The 26,073-nt window shown below is 49.1% G+C and overlaps 2 protein-coding genes across 2 annotated transcripts in view; one reads left to right on the top strand and one right to left on the bottom strand.

The window, feature by feature from the left end:
* The window catches only part of LOC144138901 (uncharacterized), a 917,654-nt gene that overhangs the window by 624,098 nt on the left and 267,483 nt on the right, over positions 1-26,073 (bottom strand). The gene's annotated exons all lie outside the window — the stretch shown is intronic.
* On the top strand, positions 9,244-24,238 carry LOC144138967 (uncharacterized). Its single transcript, XM_077671473.1, has 5 exons — positions 9,244-9,678; positions 15,020-15,468; positions 18,176-18,428; positions 21,030-21,308; positions 23,468-24,238. Exons 1-5 carry the CDS (start codon positions 9,343-9,345, stop codon positions 24,236-24,238), a joined length of 2,088 nt encoding a protein of 695 aa, XP_077527599.1. The 5' UTR covers positions 9,244-9,342.

Here is a 26,073-nt window from a genome sequence, read left to right as displayed (position 1 = left end):
TTCGGCGAGGACTTCGACGAAGGGTTCCAGGAGGTCGTCGTCTTCGCTGAAAGCGAGAGACAAACAGCGCCTTTTGCCCGAGCAACTGACGGCCTCCTTTCGCAGCGGCCGCCTCCGCCGGGATGCCGACGCTTCCAGGCCGGAGGCAGGACGGATGAGTTCACGCTGCCACGAATCCCTGGAGGCGGGAACCCCGAGGCGGGCCAGCAGGCCGGTGAAGCGGCGAGCCGCGTCACTGTGCGGAGCTTGCGAAAGAGAAGGGCCGCTCGGGGTCCTTTCGAGCACTCGGGGCTCCCTGGACGTGGGCAACGCCACAACACCGCCGAGAAAACGACCGGTCGCTCTGCGAAGCGTCCCGGTACTCGACGATGCGGGCAACAACGCCGCAAGCAACCACGACGCGAGCCCGACGCCGACGTCTGCTTCGACAACACCGTCGGCGAAAAGTACGTTGACATGCGGATCCGTTCGCATTGTGAGCGCGCTTCCAGTTATTTTATCTTTGGGAGGGCTTATGCTCTATTAGTGAGGTCTGTTTATTATTGCATTAGTGTAAGGCAGTAATGTCGGCAAAGAGGTGACGGTGTGCGTGCATGATGAATACATGGGTGGCATGGGAGAAACGAACGAGGGAAGCCGAGTGTGATTGGTTCAGATGGAAGTGACGTATACAACAACAGCCAATCAGACCCGTGCAGAGAGGGATGGTTCGAAGGGCGGCTACAGCAGCAGAACGTCGCGTGAGGAACACGTACGCTCGTTGTAGTGGCTACTTGAATAAATTGTGTCGCCACTGTACGCATCGACGCGTGTAGTAAAATGGCTTGTCAAGAGCCTTCAGTTACCAGCATACAGATCGGCGGCCTATAGGTGCAGCCATTGTTTGGCAAGGAACTCGGCATTTCTGGCCTTTTTGAAGGCGTTTCTCGCCGTCGCCTTCAATGTGCCGGAGGGCATCCGCTAGCGCCGTAGCGGCTTATGGGCTTAAAGGGGCACTGACACAAAATTTTGAAGGCGAGATAACTTCGGAGATAGATTGGTGGGAACACATATACATCATCTGCAAAATATCAGCGGCGAATACAGCCTAGAACATATTTAAAATCAATTTTAAAGTGTGCGAAACGCAACCGAGCAGCCAGCAGAGGACCACGCGCAATCGACATCCCGAGGATATTGTGTAAATAAAACACGTCACGAGTTTGTGTTTGCCGCTTCCGCACTACCGGCGTTTTTCGCCGGCACGTCCGGCTCGCCGCTCCAATCGGAGGGCCGGAGGGCGGAGCTTCTGCTCTCGAGAACGAACGACCCGATGTTGGCGGCGGAGGCGCCGTGATTTCGTCAGCTCATCGGGCAGCTGGCCGCGACCAAAGTTCTACAGCGATTCCAGGCACTCTGTTTCTATTACTTTTTATTACCATTGGATGCGAAAACGCGCCGGAGGCACGAAAAGCCCACTGAGGTAGCCGCACGGTCGCTGTGCAGGCGGCGGCCACTGCCGCGAAGTGGCCCAGGCCGGCGCAGGTAGCTCGAGTGATAGCTTGTTACCGCTGCCCGAAATTGTCCCGAAGTCCCCACCATGGGGGCTTACATGAGAAAGGAGTTAATGATGCGATGGCGGGTTGCATTAAAAATTGTCATCTGCACCGCTTACGAGAGCGGCACTCGAATATCCGCCGCAGTGCTAAGCCGAACACATCTGTAGGCGGACCTGTAGGCAGACCGGCCGGCTGCTCCCAGCGCGCGTCTTGCCACCCACCGTCTCGAGCGTCGCGCGTCGTTGTTTAGCCGCGGTGGGATTTGCACTCGCAGCGCCTGCGTCACATCCACGGTCGCTTTTTAATTAAGCGCCTCACGAGATCAGTACGTGGGGGCATTCGCAGAAACTGCCGTCGATGCGGATTCGACACTGCTACGGCGGCTCTGCTCTGTGATATCCCTCCGACGATCACGTGGTCAGCTTTGTTCACACAAAATCCACAAAATCCATCGTTTCGCGGCACTCGCTGAAACCGAGACTGTGACTGGCCGCATTGAAAATAAATGCCTCTAATTAAACAACCGTCGCACGCTGAAGCAAATGAGGTTTCTACAGGTTATAAGTAGGTCACTAGCTACTTATCGCAACAAAAAAAACAAGATGCAAAATTTTTGTGTCAGTGCCCCTTTAAGGGCGAATTGTGCAATTGTTTTGGAGTGTCGCTGTGAAGGAGGACTTATCGGAAGCGTATACATTTTGTGCGAACCTTCGGAGTCTAAGGTCCCGAAAAATGATCCACAGAGCTTCTTGAAGGCACACTGAAGTGAATTTGTCAAGCTTCTGTTCTTGCTTGCACTGCGCAGACTGGCTCAAGTAAACACACTTTTCATCGTTTATCCGGGCGATCAGGCGGTATTTAATTTATAAAGCCTGAAAAGAGAAATACTACCATACGCGTTTTTGGAGGCGGCCGCATCAACTTTCAGCAGTGACGTCATTCAAATGTGCTACGTGATTGGACGATGTCCAAGATGAGAATTCAATCAAGTTTAGGTTTCGGTTATGTAAAAAAACATGCTTGGCATCGGATGTGTAATTGGAACTTTTTGGAAGGGCATTCTCGATATCTCAGTAATCGGAACACCGCGCTTCTGCCGTGATGCCGGGTGTGAAATGCTTCAGATATGCCTACCAGCACGGTTTGGAATCGTAGCAATTAGTCGAGGCGTACGCAGTGGATGAACGGCCCCGCGTCACCGCAGTCGCTCAAATGCGATGCGCTTTCTCCCCATCCTTGAAGCCTTCCTGGCTCATGCCTCTATCGTAGAAAGCGTGTTCGCATCAGGCGAAGGGTCTGCTGATTCTGGCGTTGTGCCCACTCCCTGGAAGCAGTCGGTGCTTATGGCAACGCCATGCCAACGAGAACTCGCTAGCGCGTGAGGGTCAGTGTTCGCTCGTTCTGTAAACTCGCTCGCGGAGCAATGAACGATATAGCACAAAAATGGAGCATTCAGTAGAGATAAAGTCGGCGAAAACAAAAAAATAAACATTAAAAAATGCACTCTCCGGGACTCGAACTTGCGATTTGTAAAACAACACACCTGGCGCTCAAGACCACTCGAGCGAGCAGGGATGGAAATATAAAATATATAATATATAGCTGGTGTAAGTTTTTATTTAGTTTTGGCATTTCAAGGAGCTTAGATGACTATTTCATGACTAGCGCTCGTGCAGTAAGCGTCCCCCAAATTCCCACAATATCTCGGGTCTATACTGACTGCATTCCTTAGACGGAAAAGCGTTCGCAGATGTGTGGTCGTGCTGCTGACCACTGTGATTTTTCATCAAGCCTCAAAAAAGAGCTTACCGAACCTTAGTTTTACGCAGTACGAGAAAAGGTGTGGTTGATTTTTTTAGTACCTATATCGACTTCGCTGACTCTTGTTTCGCCTTCAAATGGCCTTAGCCTTTCCTAGTAGCATATACCAGTAAGCTAAGCGTCGCATGTGCGCTTGTGCAGCGCTTGTTTGGAGCAACATGTAGTTAGAGCTTGACTAAGCCAAGCCTTTTTGTCACGTCGTACGAAACGCCGCAGAAAAGGGGCGAAAATACAGAGAGAAGGACAGCATTTCCGAATTAATTGTTCGACTGAATAAAGTCGCGGAAACGCAGTTAGAGGGGTCGAAACATGGCCTACAGACTCCAGGCTACAATTTGCGCCCGTAATCCCACAATGTTTACAAACAACTTCAGTGTTCTTTTAAAACGTGGTTGTGACAGGCGCCCATCGCCAAACTCCTGTTAGGGCGTTTGCTAGCTGTTTGCCGGCATTTCCTTTCTTTTTCTACGTACTTACACAGCAGTATATCAGGGGTGGCAACCTGCGGCCCGCGGGCCGCACACGGAATACATTATGCGGCCCCCGACACGACGTCAGAAGACCCTTCCCTTGTGACTTCTGCAGGCTTACAAGGCAATTCAAACCTCAAATGGGGTTAGACAAGTACAAAGCAGTATTGCTTACAAAGGAAATTGCTTCCCTTCTTCACACTTATAACGCCTTCACATCCTTTCTCTGAGCCGTTCAAAAAAAGAAGAGAACAACTGCCTGTCCGAAAAAAAAAACAGAAAAAGAAAAACGGATTGTTAGAGAGCAAGCAAAGGACTTTTTCTTCGCACTGCGACTGACTCAGCGTAACGGCGAAGCTTAAAGCTGTGGTAGCTTATACTGTTTGCGTCATCGGATTGACTCTGCTTAGCTTTGTGCTGCGGTATACGGGCAATGGTAGTCAACGCGAGTTCCAGCACCATGCAGAGTGGCGGAGGCGAAAGGTTGCAGTAGCTGTTAATTGAGGCACGCGGCGGTGGCAGGAGTGTTATTCCTGTTCCCTTCCCCATCCCCTAGCCCTTAGGGCGTTGTCGGGAGACTGGAGCCTTAGGGGCACACGTCCCTTCTCTTCCCTTCGCAGGCCTTCCCCACGAAACGCTATCGCCTTCAACATCTCCGAGGCCATCGTGGACCTCGATCTTCGCCCGCGACGCCGGCGGTCGCGTGACGCCCAAGACGAGCGCCTTCCTGGCGCTGCTCAAGCGCGTCTCCAAGGACTCGTCCTCCGGCGGCCGCGACGCACTCAAGTGCCTCGACCGCCTCAGCACCGTGTCCGAGATCCGGTGGGCCTGCGACGAAGGCCGCGACGGGGCGCGCAAGCACAGGAGCCCCCCGCGCCACGCTTCCGGGCCCATCAGGGAGCGCCGGAGCTTCTTCTTTTGCGACGACAGAGACGACACCGACTTGCTGCACGTTCCCAAGGTTCCGCTGCCCACCGGCGCCCCGTACAACCGTGAGCGCCGGCCTTTAGTCGGGTCCAGGCCAGTCACGACGCGAGAGGGAAGGGAGGAGGGGGGGGAGGGGGACTGATGTGGAAGATGTTAAATTACCTGGATCAAGACGTTTACTTGGAAGAAGGTCTGCGAAAGGTTAAGCACCCGTTTCCAAAAAAAGAAAAAAGAAAAAAAACGAGGTGGGCCGTCACCCCCTCCTTTTTCTCCTTAGTCTCTCGCCATTGTTGAGACTGCGCATTTTAGAATTGGATACACAGAGAACATGCCGAATTAGAGCGAAAGCTTTCTTAGTGAGACCGCTGGTGTTCTGTCAAAAACCTCATGCACTTCCACATAGACAGGTTGGTGGGCCGTAAATCTCTTCGTATACACGGCGCGTGCTTGAAACCGAATGATTGATTGTAGTGTTTAACGCGCCGACGGAACGCAGGCGATGAGGCGCGCCGTAGTGGAGGGCTCCGGATTAATTTCGACCACCTGGGGATCTTTAACGTGCGCCGAAATCTCGTACCCACGGGCATTTTCGCTTTTCGCTTCCATCAGAAAAGTGGCTGCCGGTGCCGGGAATCGAACCCGCGACCTCGTGCTCCACTGAGCCATCGCGGCGGTGCGTGCTCGAAACGAGGTTTCCGTTGTGTCAAAACTGTTACTTGAAAAACACGAAAACGGAACGGCTCTACGTAAGACAATACACGTACCGATCATGAAGGAGTACAGTAGCATACCTTAATCTCATAAAGCATGGACCGGTATACATTTTGATCTTTCGTAGATGCATTTACTTAGTGCGCAAAAAATTGTCCTATGGGTTCGTTCTTCGTTTGGTATTTAGGTGTTTGAAGGTTTGAATATCGGCTGGTTGCATATTTAGCGAAGGTTGGCGCATTTTTTAGCTTCCACGCTTCTCTTAGCTTTCTTTAGGAAGAGATGGTAATTTTTGTACTCGAAAAATCTTTACAGTATTTATGAACATCGCCGGGGTATCTGCTGCCTCGGAGAGCACTTGGAGAGGTTATCTGAATTCAGAAGACAAGGAGACATTAAGGTTTCTCGGGCTAGTTGGTTCAAAATAAAAGAAGGGCAAACTGCGCGAAAAGTTAGCAGAAAAGAAAGAAATAAAGTGCAGTATAATTGTCGGAACTGTTTCTTCCATTCGTCTTAACCCTTAGTGCCGTTTACCCTTGTTTCAATAGACAACGTCTTCCCTCGAAAATTAGGAAGCGCATTCGTGAAAAATGGCTTACCCTATCTGCTTCAGTAATTTGGGCGCGCACGCTTTAGTTGCCTGCGTGTGAGCATCGCCGAAGTAGACAAGTGGGACTTTTTCAGAAACTGTTCGCACTTCCTTACAGTAAAAATGCTACCAATGATCTGGCTGCTTTGTGATTTCATACAGCAACAGAAATGTATGCTCTTCTAAGGCAACGTTTTCGTACAAACAGGGATATAACGTGTAGTGTATATGGCGACTGAGCACAATAAATAGTTTAAATGGTTTAATATACAAATATTTCCATCATGCGGGAGCTAAATCTTTTAGAAAAGGTCACGTCTATAGAAAATATAGAAAACGAGATTGATTCCGAACTTTCACAAAAATGTTTTCAATAACATCCGAATAAACATTCGTACCTGTTTTCATTTATGCACCCATCGTTCACTTTTAAGCAGGTAATAAATTTACATGTTTTCAGGCAACATCCACTTTTATAAGTGCAGGAAAGAGACTCATATTGCACACGCCTTTTCCGCTATTAAATTTCGGAATAAATTTACATTTATACTACCATTTTTTGCTTCAACAAAGTGCGGAACTTAGGTTACGCGTTTCGCAGAAATTCAACCTTGAAATGGGGTGCGTATATGTATTACAATGCCTTGTATTTTTATTCATCTTTTGAGTAAAGAAAGAAAAGTGTGCACCGTTCTACAAGCGTTTTTCCTGTCTTTTGCTATGCCAGTTTGCTGATGAGATCTTAAACATTGAAACTTCAACAAATCCCACTCCGGATTCTCTCTCTACGTTGATTTGATCACGCGGATCGGTCGTTCTGGAGCGTTGTGGCGAAGCCGCCTGCAGCGATTTCTTGTAGCGTTGGTGGCAGAGCCTAGTGTCGCATATTGTAGCATATTGTAACATAGGCAGTGTAACGTAGTTGGACCTTGGACGAGATAGCTTTAAAGCGTACACACGGAACCAAACCGACCGAACCTGAAAGGAAATACCGAAAGTTCCTGAATGTATTTTAGAAGAAACCGAAATTAAGTGAAAAGTGGTCAAATCACTTCGACTTCTTGAAGTGAGACCCCAAACAACCTAAAAAGCAATGAACTATTGTCGATTGCCAAAATGATTGCATGGAAATCGCCCAGGGTAGGCAATATCAGACGAAAATCCCTTACAAGAACAGATAGAAGAAAGAAAGGGCGACGACACTCCCAGTTTGCGAATTGGCCAATAGGGCGTAGCATTGTTCGTAGGTATTATTAGCAGTTCACCTTAGCCCGCGTTCTTTAAAGCAGGACATTTGAAATCAACGGACTAGCCAAAATGTGAAACGTTGAATCACTGGCGGGCTGCAACCAGACGCTTACTCTACCAACACGCGGACGATTCGTGCACTCTGAAACAGATTGCGTGATTGCTACATGAAACACAACTGGCTCCATTTTTTTTAAATTTCAACCACTGTCCCTGTGGACTAATAGATAATGCCTTCGACTCGTGGGCGCGGGATCCTCCGGTAGACACTGCCCGCTTAGATACCATAGTATTTTAGTGACGCTTGTGGTTTTCAGCACGGCAAAACGTAGACCTGAATTTGTATGGATCTAAACCACCCCAAATCTGTGTTTACTAGCCAAAGAATGTCACGCTTTGAAAATGCCTGCTAGAATCAGACCTGGCTTCCCAGCACGCTATAGCTGACAGATATCTTCCAGTAGCGGAACTTGTCACACTAGGCGGTTTCAGCAGAGCTATAATAGTGTCAAGTGGGCACCAGGTGGCGGGCACTGCGCGAGGTTTGGCTAGGCTGCCTTGTCGAGGCACGCGCGTCTATTCCACGCAGAGTGGGGGCACGTATGCGTTGACGGCTCCAATTCGGGTCACTCGCTCACCACCGCAGCAATACACTGCACCAAGACCGCGCGCTATAATTTTCATTGCCGCGTGGTTTACTTGCGAAGTCTCAATCCTCCTATTTCTATCGCGTTTATTAATGTTGTGGGAAACGGAAACAACGCAGTTGTTTTGTCGCCGGGCCGCTGCACGGCGCAATGTAATGGGTCGTCGTCCTGGCTAGTTGTTACTGCTTCCAGGGAACTGCTCGTTGACCAAAGAGTACAGCTTGAAAGTGCAGCTTACACGACAAACCTGCCCGAAAAAGCGGTACTGCACAGTAATGCACGCGGTGGACTACGTTTTAACGTGCAACTCCATGCGTTGAGCCCTTTGACCCAATATGGCGCTCTTGGAAAGGAGCGGCGGCTCCACCCTGTACGGCGGCGTTGGCATCCAGACACCCTTGCTTTGGCCGGCTCCTGTAGCTGGCGGCCCAGCTGCCTATCCACATCCCCTTTATCATTAGCCTATTTTGAGTCCACTGCAGGATGGTGGCCTTTCCCACTGGTCCCCAACTGCCCTTATCCTGCGAGGCGAAAATCCATTATTTGCCACCAAATTTCATCATCTCATCCCTCCATAGGGTCATCGATCTTCTCTCAAACCTCCAGTCTCGTCCCTCGGTAGCCGCTTCGTTGACCTGATGGCCAACAGGTTGTCGCTTCTCCGCATTGCATTTCCAGCCAAACTGCAGTTTTTGCTCTAGATGTGAGATAGGATACCTTCCGCCTTAGTTTGCTCACAAATCCTATGTTTAAGCGTTTTTCCTGTCATTTCTCCTTGCATAGCTCGTGGCGAGATTGATTAAGTCCTAAAGTTTCTGAGCCATATATGTCACCACTGGGAGTGCAGAGTGTTGTATTCTTTTCTTTTTAATAACAGTGACATCGTAATATTCTTTACTTCAAGGTTCTTGACAAAATCTGTCAAGCCGTTGGGAATTCTATACTTGATTCCGTTCTCGTGTTTTGCAACGGCGCTAAGGACTTGCCCATGACATCTGTTATCATAACGGTGCAACAGCGCGAACAGACAGGACAAAGACAAGACGTGACGACTGGTTGAGATGATCTTGCGGCCATGTCAATCCGCCTCTTGGGTAGTGTGTTATACGCCTAAATATACATTCCAGCGGCAATAATTATACTAAATGCCGTCGTCCTGTATTTAACATTAGCTGCACAAAAATGCACTTATTCAACAATCATTAAAAGCATTCGTTCCAAATAACTGCACGCCAAACAATAGGGCAAGGGTATAGTCTTCGAAGGCGGCAGAAACAGACAACCTCCTCTTACTGGTACGTGTCCAGACTTCATGCTTGTATGAGCACAGCAGTCGTTTTGACCTATCATCCCCTTGCGCTGCAGTTCGAACATCGAAGCTGCCGAGGTTCATGAACCTGAACGAGGCCACCGTCGGCAAGCGTTACCGCAAGTCCACGACGGCCGCCGTCGTCGCGTCGGTGGTCATCCTGGCGGTCGGAGTGCTGGCAGCGTACATGGTCCGCAAGAGCGCGCGAAGCGTGGGCGGCATCCGGAGCGTTCGCTTCTCGGACGACCTCCGCAGAAGCTGCAGGGGTGACACGAGGGCCGCGACGGCCGGCTGCCTGGGAGCCGTGGACCAACTCTCGGACGCCGTCGACTGGGCCGTCGACCCTTGCGAGAAGCTGGACCGATTCGTGTGCGGCCGCTGGCAGAGCCGGAATCCGAACAGAAGGTCCTACCGGCAGGTGAGCTGCCTCTGTGCTTGGCGCCGTGTTTATACGCCCACGAAGGTGTGTGGAGATATCCGTGTTGTCTGAAGTAGGCCTGGGTGTACGGACAGTATTTATTGCGTGCAGATAATTTACTTACTGCACCAGGAGTGCAGCCTACACTTCACTCCACTTCAACAACAGCTACGTGCTGGTAGGTTTTCTGCATCTGCTCTGTCCCACCAGGAACCAGAGGGAAGAGAGTGAAAGAGTGGGGTTCGCGAAGGAGTGAGGCAGCCGCAGTTGCTACTCAGATTGTTTTCCATAGGCGATCGCCGAGGGCCAATTACCTCAGGGAGAAGCCCCTTAGGGGCTCCGGCTGTAGGCGTCTCATGTCGCCATTGTCGCTTCATGTAGTCACGGTACTAAAACACCGAAACGATCGTTTTTCCAACGCCTCGCGCTAAAAGGTAACGCGTACTAAAAGAACACACCGGGGCACTCGTGTTCCTACGCCTCGCGCTAGAACGTTTCATCTGCGTGGGCAAAAACGCGTACTAAAAGAACACACCGGGGTACTCGTGTTCTTACGCCTCGCGCTAGAACGTTTCATCTCCGTGGGCAAAAACGCGTACTAAAAGAACACACCGGGGCACTCGTGTTCCTACGCCTCGCGCTAGAACGTTTCATCTGCGTGGGCAAAAACGCGTACTAAAAGAACACACCGGGGCACTCGTGTTCCTACGCCTCGCGCTAGAACGTTTCATCTGCGTGGGCAAAAACGCGTACTAAAAGAACACACCGGGGCACTCGTGTTCCTACGCCTCGCGCTAGAACGTTTCATCTGCGTGGGCAAAAACGCGTACTAAAAGAACACACCGGGGCACTCGTGTTCCTACGCCTCGCGCTAGAACGTTTCATCTGCGTGGGCAAAAACGCGTACTAAAAGAACACACCGGGGCACTCGTGTTCCTACGCCTCGCGCTAGAACGTTTCATCTGCGTGGGCAAAAACGCGTACTAAAAGAACACACCGGGGTACTCGTGTTCTTACGCCTCGCGCTAGAACGTTTCATCTCCGTGGGCAAAAACGCGTACTAAAAGAACACACCGGGGCACTCGTGTTCCTGCGCCTCGCGCTAGAACGTTTCATCTCCGTGGGCAAAAACGCGTACTAAAAGAACACACCTCACACTCGTTTTTCAACGCCTGCCTCAAAGACACAAAAATTTTGCAGCAAAGCTGTATACCTCTGCCCCTCAACGGTTTTATCTCCGTGGGCAAAAACGCCGAGGCGTCTAAAGTGCACTTACACAGTGCACGCTTCACCCTTCCCTTGTAGTTTTCACGTTAGTGAAGGTACCCCGGGGTTTTTGTTATATTTTTCATGTTCTTTTTATGCACTTTCTACTTATATTCGTCTGTTACTTTTACGCTTCATAATTGTTTTGTTTTTCTTTCCCCTCTTTCTATTATTTTTACTTTCGTCTTTGTTTTCAGTGTTCCATTTGCACATTTATGTTTACTTTACTATTCTGGGCCAGCTGGATTGCTCTGTTCATACTTTTGTTCATACTCTGTTCATACCTTTCGACGGATCTCCTACCGACGCCAAAACACAATAGATTTCGGCATCCAGAGCGTTCATTTCATAAACCTCCCGCAGTTGAAATGAATTATACGGCTGGTTGACTATCTTAGACGAGCCTAAAACCTAAAAGGCACTGAACGTTACATAACCATTCCACTTCAGCTAGCAGGCTGTTCTTCTGTCTTAAATACAACTGTCCAGCTGCTTCGCTGAAATTATCTAGATTGTAAAAGGACATGCGTTGAATGGCTGACTGCCGATTTTAAGCGCCATTAAGCTTTTCAAAATATAAATCCCTACAACACCCCACATCACTTCGTGTGGAAATGCCGTGACGACCCCAATCCTCTCCGTTCCCCGGAGCTGGGAATACGGGCTGACCAGCACTTGACTCAAGGATCAGGCCAACCAGATCTCCCGGCCTAGGGCTATGGCTACGGCCTGCGGATTTTCTGTTTATAAAGAAGCCGCCCACCTTTCTTTTTAAGTTATTTTTCAGGCTCCAGTGAGCGCTATTCAACAGCAATACCGGAACACATCGACGCCGGCTATGCCAACCGTACAATCGCTTTGACCAACCAGTTCAATTCGTTAGGCCGGTTGGTTCGGCGATTTCGTGTGAGGCACTTGTTGACCTAAAAGAAACGTTCGGCCCTCACACCCTTGTGGACAGCGAAGCTGAAGCACGGCCGCCTGTAAGATAAGCACGTACTTATCTGAATGTTTATCACGCCGATACATTCAAGTGTTTCCGAACTGTGTTACGCTATTACGTGTCACTTTACGCGCCCCGTTATGCCGAGCAGTGAAGCCACAGACACATTCAACTGTGGTTTGGTCACAATATTTATTTAAAGGGACCCAGAAAAGCTTTGTGAAGGTGGCAATTAAATGCATTCAGGTGGTAGAACCCATAACTGTGGATTTTTGAGCCTAGTATGAGCCGCATAAGTTGTACGGACAATGTGTAAACAATTTTTGAAGATCGCCTTTCTCAGCCGATGAGCGCGCCGCCGCAGTGAGCCGACCGCGGCTGACGCAACGCCGACCGCGGCTGACGCAACGGCGGAGCGCCCCCCTTATTCGGCCGATCGTCTGTCGCCGGCAACGTCACTGCCATTGGCTTCCGGCTGCTCTTCCTCCTTCCTGGGCGATCCCGAGGCAAAGCCGGGTCTGCAGCGATTGAATCGTGCCTAGGCGCAGGAATGTAGCTAGCGGAGAACGGAAGTCGAGCGTGGCGGGGTCACATGGCTATTCCCAGTGCTTCCAGCTGCTTTGAAAGAAGCAGAGAGGGAGGAGGAATTGATCGTCAAGGGGGGAGAGGTGCACTTAATTGCTTCTGGCGTAGCTAAAACTGAATGTAGATCAATAATTCCAACGGCATTGCATCGCTATATTGGTGCTACGCGATAATAAAGGCCTTTTGTAACTTTTACAAAAGGCTTTTCTGGGTCCCTCTAAATGCCGCCCGTGCGGCTTAGCAAAACCACCATCAATGGACAGGCTAAACGGTCGGCCCGACGTTGAAGCTTGCGCTGGTTGGTCGGCGGCGGTGGGCGCGCTCGCAGTGGTGTTCGCGGCCCCGTTTTACTTATGCAGCGTTCCCTCTCCCTTTGCTCTTTCACGCTTGTCACGTGCGCATTGACCGCCGGCTGCAGACCTTCCCTTTCCGCTTGCTCCTTCACACTTGCATGTGTACAGTCATGGGCCAATGGAATGCGAGCGCGTAACTATGAATGGGAACACGCAAACAGCGCAATTTCTTTCCATCCAAATCGAATTGCCGGATGCCTCCGTAACAGAAATGAAATTTATAAATGGGCTTTCCAAATATATTACAGCCGTGCTCTTTGGAAATCTCCACGAACCACATCCATCGGTTTTCTCTGGTATGATTCATATTTTTGTGTTCGTTTTTTGTTTGTATAAGAACGTAGTCTTTGTAAAAATTTTGTGGGCCAAGCCGGAAATGCGCAGGCTGCAAAAAATTTAATGTACATGCTTACGTCCCGAGCGAGGATGTAAATTTTTATGCAGGAAAGCTAGAGAAAATACCTTTATTTCACATCGGCTTAAAATATCTTGTCACATTTAAAGGTGAAGCCGATTATTTTTATTCTTTGTCGTCGAGAAAGCTTAGGATTGGCCCACGAATTTTTGACAAAAAGTGTACGTCCCCAATACGTGTTACTTCCTGGCGAAGTGCGCAGACATTCCCTTTTCTCTTGCTGCTCACTCCTCTCAGACTCGTTTGTTTTTTTCGCGCATGCGCACTGGTTCCGGCGGAGGGCCCTCCTGGCTAAGGACAGACGTTTGCCGTAGATATATACAGCTTGGCTGTGGAACGCCGACTAAGGAAAGCACAAAACACGTAGTATACACCTGAAGCACACCGATCGCAGTAGCCCACCGTACAATGACGTCAGCACTCTGAAAAAGATAGCGAGAGACAAGCGGCATCTTCAACTCAACAGATTTTATCGCTATCGCGGCCGCTACCGACGTAGGCACAAAAAAAATATTACGGATGTTTTGTAAATTCAGCTGGTGGGCAAGTGTACGGCGAATATTGAAAACGGCAACTTTGAACGGTTTACTTTGAATGTCACCATCGTAGAATACGGCCATGCGTCACCGTCTCTTGCGTATTTCTTCCGTAATATCACCCATAATGCAACCGAAACATTTGAATACGTTTTATAAACACATCGCCAAATCATTCAATGACGCTGTATAGCCCACTTGTTTCGAGTGCTGCTCACATGAGACAGGATACATCGTGCCACGCTAAATTATCAGCCGCAGAAATGCCCTTCAAGACGCGAGAAGGGCACTGATACCTAGGTTTAGTGGGCCATGGCGTTGCCCACAATTGCCGCCTGTTCAATTACAAGCGTGTGTGCTTGAGTTCAAACACGTGCACCTAGAAGGTTTGTTTCTGGGAACGCCGACACGAAAACCAAGGCAACCGGCGGCATTGTGTACGCATCTACATTCTAACAGCTCAAACAGCGATTGCACAGACGAAATGTTCACGTAACCCCCGACTACTGAAGAGAAAGATGTACTAGATCATGGAGAACTCTACCTCATTAAACGTAGAGGCGGGAATATTATTACACGGCCTACTAGTTTCTTTACATGTGCGTATTTAGCGAAGGGGATGCCCGTAAAGAGAATATGAGGCTGTGCGCGCATGCCGCCCACAGGTCGCCTTGAGCCGCGATTGCTTGTTCGGCCTGCTTTTGGTCTTTCAAAAATTGAAATTTTGGGAGTTCAACGCACCGGAGCTACACACGGGCTACGCGGTGCGCCGTAGTGGAGGGCTCCATATTAATTTCCACCACCTGAGGATCCTTAACGTGCGCCGAAATGGGGACGCACGGGTGGTTTTGCTTTTCGCCTCCACCAGAAAAGCGACCGCAACGCCTGGAATCAAACCCGCGTCCTCGGGCTCAGCAGCACATCACCTTGGTCAGTGAGCCACTGCGGCGGCTATTTTCGCGCGTGGGTTTTCGTTTCATGTCGCCGTTTAAGATGCACAACAGAATTGTGCGGAAACATCACTGTTTCAGGATAGTGCACGTGATGCAGCCTTGTCCTCGTATGACTGCTTCGTAAAAGGAGGGGGTTAGTGCAGTGAAATGTCACCACGGCACACTGTGGCAACGAATTTTCCGCGTCAGATTTCCTTAACATGTGCTGTATTACAAAGTTGCGGGTGATTTTGTGGAGCAAGGAGATTACAGGATATCGCGGCGTCTCTCTCTCTCTCTCTGTCGCCCAGGAGAGCGTGGACAACTTGACGGCCAGCGTGCACGACTCGCTACTCTACGTCGTGCAAAACCTGCACCTGTTCGCTCACGAGGAAGGCAACATGGCCGTCTTCTACAACAGCTGCCGCGCCTTCCTCGCCAGCGGAGGGCATCCAATGGCGTCGTCCGCCGACATCGTGTCCGCCCTGGGGATCCGCGAGCGCCTGGCGACCGCCAACGAATCGGCGGGCGTCCAGGGGCTCCTCGACTTCTTGGTGAGGTCCAGTCTGCGCACGGGGCTCGCCTCCGTGATCCGCGTGTCTCTGAGATCCGGCCACGCCTTCGTGGCCGCGGGCGAAAGCCTGACTTCCACGTTGGGCGCCAGTCACGTGGGGCTGTTCCTCGCCGCGGCGCTCCGAGAGATGGCGCTCGACACGGAGGATCCCCGCTTTCTGCTGGAGCTGGACTCCGTGGTCCACAGGTGAGCTCTACACCAGTTACGCCTTCCACATTCCATGCCGAGTATCGCCCCAAATGAGCTCGCACATGGGAAGGGATAGATTTTGAAACTGTCTAACGAAAGCTTTTCTGAAGCGCGTCCTTTCATCATCATCGTCATCATCGTCATCAGCAGCAGCACCAGGCTGTTCAGGTCCACTGCAGGACGAAGGCCTCTCCCGTCGACCTCCAACTGCTCCTGTCCTGCGCTGATCGAGTCCGCACTTTACCCCCGGTTTCCTTATCTCATCCCTCCATCGGGTTAATGGCCTTCCCTTTCTTTGAGACCCATCTCTCGGTATTCACTCTGTTATCCTAATTGTCCATTGGATGTCGGTTCGCCTCACTACATGGCCAGCCCAAGTCCATTTCTTTTTCTTTATTTGAACTATGTCTTGTACTCTATAGTTTGTTCCCCTATTCAGGTAGCTCGTTTCCTGTCCCTGAGTGTTACTTCGGAGTGTTGCGCACTTTCCTTTAGTGATTATAAATCATGCCGTCTTTACACGTCTTTAGCAAACTGCTGTTTTTACAGAAACGAACAAATTTGCAATGTTGATCAATGAACTGTTACAAAGCAAGCGCATTTAAAACATCCTTAAGTCTTTCAACAACTTCACTGTGCCACGGGTTTCGCAATTTTCTCCATTGTTGCTTTCCATTTATCTCATATAGCTGAAACGGGATTTAAATTCAGCGCTCTATGAAGGTGCGAGTGAAGTTTGGACTTTTCAGTTTTCAGTGTCGTTGGTACGGCTGCAAACTGTTTTCAGATAGTCGGCCTCCTGATGACGTCATGAAGCCCTAGTGAAGCACTCTTGGGATGCAGTGATTGCGACAGCATTGGCGTGCAATCGATGAACGTGTCTTATACTCTCATCATCACCCTGTTCCATGAGCGCATTTTTGCAGCGATGTTGTCTCACGCTAGGATCCGAGAAAAGAATGCGCTCGTCCATCGGGTCGCACCCTCGAAGAATTGCACGCTGTCGCTCCAGATATAGTGTAAAATGCTCGGTAGCTCTCAATTAAAATACAGGCACCTTGGAAAAAATGCGCTGAAATTAGCTGCCGAGACGACTTTATTATTACCTCGAATTTCTACTTGTCATAATGAGTTAGTCCACAATGACGCTGTAAACCTCACAGAGTTCCCGTCTTCTGAATACATTGCCGTCTAAGAGGGAGTATGGTTGCAGAAAACGACCGTAGCCCGTTTTATATGAGATTACATGATAGTTAATTTCGTGGCAGTTTTAGGGAATCTATCTGTATGTGTCTTCTTTCTATCAACATGGGAAGCCACTACACATAACTCGATAAAAGCTACCCACAAATACAGCATCAAGGGTCTTCTATCGTCAAAATAGTAGAATGGATCTAATTGTTTTTTTCTTTCTCAACCCGTAGACAGCCTCCCATCCCACTCTACTTTTCACCACTGCAGCCATAGGTCATTATTTTTGCAAAGCTCAATTTGCCGCCCTCGCACTGGTTCCGCGCCATGTGTTAGGGCAGCCCGCGTCTTTTCTTCATGTTGCGCTTGGAGCAGCTCCAGTCAAGATTTTTTTTGTGTTTTCGTGTTTGCTTTGGTCTCACCTATCGTTGCCACAGTTTCTAAGGAGTATTTTTTTTTTAATTTCGGCTTTACAACCGGCCCAAAGTGATTCAGAAGAGGTTTCCCTTGCACTAAATAATTTCGACATCTATGAGACAAGCCAGTGGTGGAGTTGTCTTGCCTACTCTGTATTTAATAATTTTTTTACTTGCTGTATTCCTTTGCCTATCGGCCATTTTCTGGGCCATATCCTGGCCCCAAACTCCAGATTGTCAACCTATAACGACCAAATTATTTTCGCATTAAAATCTCAAATTTCGCGCCACACGACGTCAATGTTGACGTAATAGGCTAAAAATAAAATATAGTCATCAGCGTTTTAAGTGCCGCTTAGCTATCGAGTGATACATAGGCACTCCTCCAATGGCGGAGTTGTATCTTGGCGGTGGGTTTGGCCGGCACCCACAAATTGCGCCATTGTGACGTCATATACGCCTGATAAGAAACTGGCTGGCAGGCGCCGCTTCTTCATTTTTGTTAACATCTAGACGTTTTTACAGTTGGAGATAAAATTGGAGACATAGTTATGCGGAGAAACATGTCTCTTAAATGAATCGAACAGTTCCACATTTTGTTGTTAACCATGACTCTTAAATGAATCGAACAGTTCCAGATTTTGTTGTTAACCACTAGTCTGCGCCAAAAAGCAGTCTGGCTCTTTCATCGGAAGAACAGGGCCTTATTTTGGCACAAGTGTTCTGCAGGCGGGACACGACTTGTTAAACGTTTTTATGAGCCAAAAAAAAAAAAAGAATGTCCTCATCGTTGCTGTCTATCTGCCATTCTTCCATAAAATATTCAAGCAATGAGCACCGCCCAAAAGGAAAATAATTGAGTGGTTAATGGAGGCAAACTGGCGGTGACCAAGTGAATGTGCGGCATGCAATCAATACGATTCCGAAGTGCACATTCCGTCGCTATGATAATAAATTGTGCGCTGGATACATCAGCGGCAGGGCGGTATTTTATATTAAAGAAAGGAATCTTCAAACTTGCTCAAGTATTCTTAGATTCTGTTTAATTTTACGTACATTACAGTCGCCTGCAGTAAATCCCATTCATTGCCCCGCAGATATCTGCAGGAAGGGGACGCGTCGGAGCCATTTATGAAAGTGCCCATCGGACGCCTGGGAAACGCCTCCTCCGTGGGTGCCAGCTTTCTGGACGCCATGAACCGCGCTCTGCCGGACGGTGTTCCCGGCTACACCCCGGACACCCTGGTAGCCGTGAGATGTCTCCGCCAGATTCGCACTGCCCTGACTGCTCTGGAAGCTGTCGTTCTTCACAGGGTCTACGTCTACACCTCTACGGTCCTGCTGGCTCAGGTGAAAACGAACGGAATTACGTATATACGTTTGCGTAATTATAAAAGTTTGGCTTCGCGTTGTAAAAAGATTTTACCCAATCGTTACCAATTTTATTTAAGACTTACTTTATATTGAGAATTATTCAAAGAGAGAAGAGTTCCGGGAGACCGCGTTTACGAGGCCGCTCACTCCGAACCTCCCGAGAAGAGAGAGGTCGCACGATGACGATGAGTACACACGGACGACAATGGCGATGAGGGCCAGGTTTGGAGTGACCGGCAAGCATACCCCTTGGTGCTCACAATGAATATGCTAATGATGATACTGTGTTCGCACATGAATATTCCTAAAGAAAACAATGCTCATGCTTACAATGCGTATAGCTTGTCCCAATGCCGGAATCATTTTGTTCATGCGGCCGTGGGTGGTGGACGCACTTCCGATGATGGCGAAATGTCACGCGCCTGATCAAAGTTTCAGCTCACATCAGCCCCCAACCATTGCTGCGGAGCCTCTGCCAGTTTAAGCGATGTTATGCGCTTGGGGCTTGCGTCCGATGAGCGTAGTGACCTCGTGTGCAGAAGGAGTACGTAAACATGTGCCAACCAAATCGCCCAGAAGCGTTCCCCCTGTGTTCTAAGCGGCCAGGCGCGGAGAAAGTGTCGCGCAAAGCCGCAACGTGTTCGCAAACTGCAAAGGTGGGCGCAGACTACGGATGTATGCTGGGTTGCTGTTTCGAAGATGCGTTTTGATTGATTGATTGATTGATTGATTGATTGATTGATTGTAGGGTTTAACGCGCCGACACAACGCAGGCGATGAGGCGCGCTGTAGGTGGAGGGCTCCGGATTAATTTTGACCACGTGGGGATCTTTAACGTGCGCGCAAATCTCGTAGACACGGGCGTTTTTGCTTTTCACCCCCATCAGAAAAGCGGCCGCCGCGGCCGGGAATCGAACCCGCGACCTCGTGCTCAGCAGAGCAACGCCTTAGCCACTGAGCCACCGCGGCGGGCAAGATACGTCTCGAGGCAACGACGCGTGGCGACAATGAAAGACGACGAGCGTCGTGAGGACTACGCCCAGAAGCGACCAGCGGAAGATAAGAAAACTGTCACCCGCACTTTCTTCTCAACCCAGCATGCCCGATCCCCATGCAATTATTAAAGTGAAAGCTTTGTTAGTGGGACTTAGGGCGTCATGTAAAAAAAAAAAGGTAATGCAGTACCCCATAGACCGGTCGGTCGAAGGAAAAGCTCCGATACGATCTTTGGACACACGGCGAATGCGTAAAACAGGGCTTCCGCTGTGTCAAAATGGTTGCTCGAAAAATTGACCACATCTTTCCGCGGGGGAAACCATGGGGTGATGCGACGCATCTGGGCGGTGCTTGTTACGGTTGCGCCGACCATCGCGGTAGCAGACCTGTTAGTCTCCATTCAAATAATCGGTGGTCATCGGATGTCATCGGAGCGGCGGCGGTGGAGCGACTGAGCGGAGCGGTGGAGTTACCGCGTTTATATGTACCGCGCGTTAACGGTGAGGGGAATGAGAGTAGCGCATGCGCATATGTGTTAACCGAGCGCTAACGGGCGCTGACGCACAGCTGGCATGGCGAGGGGAGCGAGCGCTAACGCAAGATGGCGCTGCGGTGAGAGCGGCGTTACCGCGCAGCTGGCGTGGCGAGGAGAATGGGGGAGAGGCGTGCGGATGGACGCCGGATGCATGCATGGAGGGACAAGGCGAGTTAAAGAGATGCGTCGCATCTAAAATTGCGAAAAAGGTACGGTACTAGATGACACAATACACGCATTGATCATGAAGGAGGAGTACAACAACATACCTTTATCTCATAAACCATGATTCCGTATATTTTGGATGACTCGTAGGTGCGTCTACTTAGTGCGGGAAAAATTGTGGCATCGGTTCCTTCTTTGTTTGCGATTCGGGTCTTTGGAGGTTTGAAGATCGATGGACGCACCTTCGGGAAAGGTTGGACGCACTTTTAGCGAAGGTTTTGACAAACGTTTGACGGAGTTTCGATGTGAGAAAGCTTTAGCGCTTCTCTCAACTTTGTTTACGAAGGGATAGTAACAGTTTTTAAAAGGTGATACTTGAGCTCCCCTGTGCAGCTGAGACAGCTGACGTTAAGCACTAGGTAAAGGTCACTGAAAGCTGCGGTTTACGATGCCCACATGTGCATAAGATCCGCAAAGGTTTTTGGCTTTGCACATAGAGAACGTGGTTTCTTTTGTATAATAACTAAGGCTGGCGTTTATATACTCTGGTTTAAATTCTCGTGTGGTCACGTGGGCGTGTGTTCATTTCAGTACACACACAACGTGAACGCGCACACGGACAGTACATACAGGAGCATAGATAATGTCATATCAATTGGTCTGATGGAATGAAGTCCTGATTTAACAAGCCTCCTCTGGCGATGACATGGGTGGCGATTATAAGGTCAGTTGTTATCACATGTATTATGCTGAGGTTGTGACATGGGACGCGACGAACGTCTTACCATTGGCAGCGCGTGAGAAGAACGTAGCAGATATTGTTGAACGCTTTTCAGCAGACAATTCGTGAAACACCTACAGATATCGCTTTCTGTGCGCAGGTCATGAAGTACGCATACACTTTGCGTCGTGAAGTGTCGTCTGCACAAGCTCCATGCGACCTGACCAGGGTTTGCCTGAACATCACGGGGCATCACTTCAAGGCGCTGTTCCCCCACTGGGTGACCAAGAACTTGGTGTCCCAGGAGGTGCTCGTCGCCTTCCAGGCCATGACGAAAGCGCTGCGGCAGGCGTTCGATCACAGCGCCCACTCGCGCGAACTCCACCTGGTCGCCAGAGACTTGGATGAGGTCAGCGTTTTAGTGATCGGTGAGTGCACGGTAATGTCAAATCTCATCGCGCACTTGGGATGTACATTGGGGACGTCTTTCGTGAATATAAGCATGCGTGACGTTTCCAATACATATAACATGGCTTGGACTCGTTATGCAGTCACGAGTAGCCTGAATTTGCTGCGTTGAAGTTCGGAACTATGTGTTTCTAACATATCCTGACGAAGGGCCTCAGTGGCTAAGGCATTGTGCTATCTTCTGAGTGCAAGGATTCGGGTTTAGTTCCGGCGACGGCGGCAGCCTTTCATATGGAGGCAGAAGCTAAAACGCACATGTGTCGAGGTTCCGGCGAGCGTTAACGATCCACAGAGGATCAAAATTAATCCGGAATGGCTCAACCACTGCGTCGTTCCACACAGCGAAGGTGCAGCTTCGACGGGTTGAACCCCATAATTGTTTATTTCTAACGCTTCGGTTCAGTTTGCTGTCTTTATTTTCTAGAAAAAAAAATGCCTGTGTTTGTGCACCAGTGATAAAAGTTAGGACGATAGGTTCACTGGGTCCGGTAGACCGTTGCAAGACTGTGAGACCATAGAACAGTCGGTGGCACTTGGTTTTTCAATGTTACACTGCCATTGTTGCACTTGGGTTTCATACCGGTCACCTTTAAATTCCCCACAAGGATACTTATCAATACTAAGGGCCGTATTCTGAGTCCCTCCTCCACTCCATTTGCTTCCTCTACTCGGCTGAGGAGAGGATTCTGCAATGCTAATGCATGGGCAAATAGATTTCAAGGATCCCATCCACTGGAGGGTCGGGTAAAGGAAGGAATCAGAATACCAGGGTAAGTATCGACCGCCGAAAGCCCGACGAGCCAATCCGAAATATCGCGATTTCGGTGAATTCTCTTTTAGTAAGATGTGAGAAACGAAGTAAGTTCATCGAGTTATTTGCTTGAATATTAGATTACTAGTCGGCGCCCTTCTGTGCATTGTCTAGTCAGTGGGTGTCAACTGGGACCCCTTTCGGGCTGTAATAATGACGCGGGAACCTACGACAAGCGACGTCGCTTTGTTTTAAAACCTTAAACAATTTGCACTTTCGGGTAATGTCGCCCACATACTGATTCAATGTCCGCCTTTCATGTCCGGCTTTTATGCTGTTGCGCACCATATCGTCAAGCAATTTTCTTTTGCAGCTAAAAATGACCAAACTCATATGGATCCCTTTGTGTGTCAGGCGTTTTTGCATAGCTCGTGTGTTATGCAAAAAGCCAAACTTAAATCATGCGCTGCGCGGAGAAACGAAGCGTGCAAGTCATGCACCGAAGCCACCTTTGTGCATATCTAGCAGGGTCTGGCAAAACTGAAAGATTTGGGGAAGAGCTTCAGGTAGTGCTTCCCAGACCCCTTAAATGGCGGAACACATTTGAGAACCACTGGCCTAGATGACTGCTTAGTCTGTGCTTCACTAGAAAACCGTAGTGAAGGGTGATGTACTACGTACTCACGTTTTGGCCTTGAATCGTACGTTTTCAAGGGACTAAGTTTCTTCCCGTGAAGTTTTCTTGTAAGCAACCATCAACAAGTTACCTTTTGCAGTTAGCTGAGTATTATAAGATCAGATGTTGTAGGCGATATGGCTGTAGTACCTATTCGTTTTTGAAATCGAAATAGACATTACTCGATGATAGAACTTCTTTAGCCTTTTGCCATTAGTAAACTACAAGGCTTACCAGAAGTTTTGGAAATTTTCCGTGTGAGTTACCGATTAAACGAGACCGGGTGATTGGCCGAAACATTAAATGTATTGCTAAATTGTAAGAACTTGTATAAATGTTTTGTGAGCACCGTTTGATTGCGTTCATATTTACTTCGTCACTTTTACGTAATAACTAAACCTGACTTCTAGAGGGAGAACTCTCACAAGCATTATTTCAGCCAGGACATACCATTCGCACTTTACGATATTCTGTTTAGTTTATTCCAGAGCGAAATATGTAGTAACTGAACACATTTGTCTTTCTTATGTTCACACGTTTTTTTTAGGAACAGCAATAAACAGGGCAGTGAGGTATTCTGTTTAATCTTTATCCACAAAAACGAAGTTCGTATTAACGAAGAGTTTCGCACTTTTATGCGCGACTTATAGGTGAGCGAAGCCCCGCAGCAGCCACTCGCAATGGCCTGGTACGCGTGACACAGACCAAGTACGACAGCAATTTCCTCATGAACGTGGTGCGAGCGAGCGGGGACAGCATCGGGTCCGACTACGAGGAGCACTCCGTGGGGCGCCTCCTACGAGGAGAGATCGCCATCGCCAGCGGCGACGGCAGATCCAGCATCCTCGTTCCGGCCGACTTCCTCGTTGCGGACATGATGTATCCGGCCTCCAAACCGGAACTGAACTTCCCCACGGTGGGCGTGTGGCTGCTTGTCCATTGGATCAAGGCTTCTGCCCTGAACAAAGCCCTGCGGAGCGCCACGTGGTTGGGCGAGGACACGCCGAGGCCGCCGAGCGCCATCCCGGAAGCAATACCTGTCCACGACTGGAGGCTGTTGCGGGGAACACGTGCAGTCGAAGCCAACGGCGTCTCCGGAAGGAATGGCGGAAGTGGCGATGGGGCGGAAGAGGGAGTGGACCTGCAGCAAACCCTGGAGCGGAAGGTCGAGTGCGTACGCGAGGAGGCCTCGGTAGTCCTTGGCAGGCACGTCTCCCGCGAAGAAGGCCAACACCTCTTCTTCGTCGAATGGGCACTGGAGGCGGCCTTCATTGCAGCCGAGGCGAGGCGCCGCGAGGTCGTGTCTCGTTGGTCCAAGGATGACCGGTGGAGTCGGCAGCTGTTCTTTATGCGCTTCTGCCATACCTTGTGTGGAAACGACAGCGCCCTTGACGCCTGCCGATACCAGGCGGCGTGTTCTCCAGAGTTGGCTCGCGCATTCCAGTGCCGCGAGCCGAATGCCACCAAGTGCTAGTAGTTGGCAATTCTGGAGCCTTACAGCTCTACTAAAGCGTTAATTTGAGAATTGTTATATCACGAATAATTTTGTTTGTAATTAGCCTCGCTGTTTGGAGGACACTTTCTCGACTTTCACAGCTTTTTTCTCTCGGCGTGAATTCAATACTTATCGTTACATAAAGCTTATATATCGAAATCTATGTTTTTACTCGTTCGTGTACCGTCTTACTTGTCAGTTATAATTGACGTAGTGTGTCAGGCTTCTAGTTCGTTTACGGACAATCTCAGGCGATGTTCTACCAGACCAGCTATCCTATCTTTCCTTTTTCAGGTATAGAGGACCACCATTGCATCAATTTGCCGTCGGAATAAATTTGGAGCTGCATCTTTTCTCTTTTCAAGCGCTCCAATTGGTACAATACTGCTTCAGTGCCTGATATTGCATATTATTCAGAGCCTGTGCTAATGTACAGTGAAGACCTTTCTGTCTATTCAAAAAACAAAACATTCCAGGGTGTTCAATTTTAAATAGCACGTTAAGATCTATGTTTTCAATACGATTCATGATGCAATCGATATATTCTGCTTTGTTGCTTCTATGTTTTTGTACGGTGACAGCCATTGTTCCAGCGTCATGTGCAGCTAGCTCTCTTGTGATCTACGAGTGATCTAGCAACACTCTTCTTCTGTAAACTCGAAGTACAGTCCGAAGACGCGGACGTCTTAAGGCCTGACTCAGGATGTTCCCCTGCAGAGTTTGTAGCTGAAACGTTTTAATAACTTCTGGCTCAAAGGAACCATGTGCTACCACACGCTTGAAGGAAGAAGCTATTTGCATTTCGGGAAACTCAACAGAACGAGTTCATTTCAGCGTAATAAAGAATAAATAGTTTATAAAAGTTATGGAGCTGGAGTTGTCTCAGTATCTGTCAGGGGTTACTGGAAAACTGTAGTATCGGCGAGCCTATGATGGCTATGGTAACGAAGTATCCGGCACACCGCTAACTAAACGAGGGGCTAGGTACAATCATGCAGTAAGCATTTAACTAGGTGGTCAGAGCCAAACTAAAGAACACGTTATCGGCCGAGAATGCCAGCGTATACGTATTTCCGAGATAAAAGGTGGTGGTTATTTTTGTTGCATCATCAGCGATACCGGAAGGCAATTGCATGTTGCAAGGATCACCTGAGTAGTAAAAGGTATACGACTATTGATTAGATATCTGCTTCAAACAAAAATGCCTGATTAATAGTAAAATGATTTTCAAACTACAAAACTAAAAACTGCCTGGTGTCGTAAGAAGCAGTAAAAATAGCATACACTACATTGCACGGTGGACGATCTGTACGCTCTTCATAAACGTGCAACATGGGGGGGTACTGAAAAGATAATTACGTGGTTGACCAGCTTTTTCTGGCATGCGGCTGCCACGGAAAGCGGTTTTCCGACTAAGCAGCCAAAACTCGTTCTTGTGCGCGCAGAATGTAGAGTATCGTCCTGTAGCTGAAGTGGAACGCACTGGCCTGCCAGAAGAATAGTTGCGCCATGTCATTCTCCCGCATGTTTAAGTTGGGGAGGTAATATTTGGCCCCTTATTTCTAATACCAGCGCCGTAAGCGGACAGTTACAATGTCAACGAGAACACTGAATCGTGAAGGGTTTGTGTGCATAGTACGGTAGTCGTGACAGGGAAAGAACTGTTGCACCTGGCTAATTCTTCGCGGTCTCAAAGCAGAAAAAATCACGCATTTAAACCTAAGCCTCTTATACTTTCGATTAACGAGCGCAATCACACCTGTGAACCTGTACGGAGGGTGTATTTGCGGGCTGCTTCCTGTTCCGTCCGCCAA

This window comes from Haemaphysalis longicornis, unplaced genomic scaffold (assembly GCF_048455015.1).
Source record: "Haemaphysalis longicornis isolate Haplotype H1 unplaced genomic scaffold, Haemaphysalis longicornis Haplotype H1 scaffold_5, whole genome shotgun sequence".
NCBI classification, from domain to species: domain Eukaryota; kingdom Metazoa; phylum Arthropoda; class Arachnida; order Ixodida; family Ixodidae; genus Haemaphysalis; species Haemaphysalis longicornis.
Note: the sequence above shows the minus strand (reverse complement) of the source record. Positions and strands in the feature narration are given on the sequence as shown.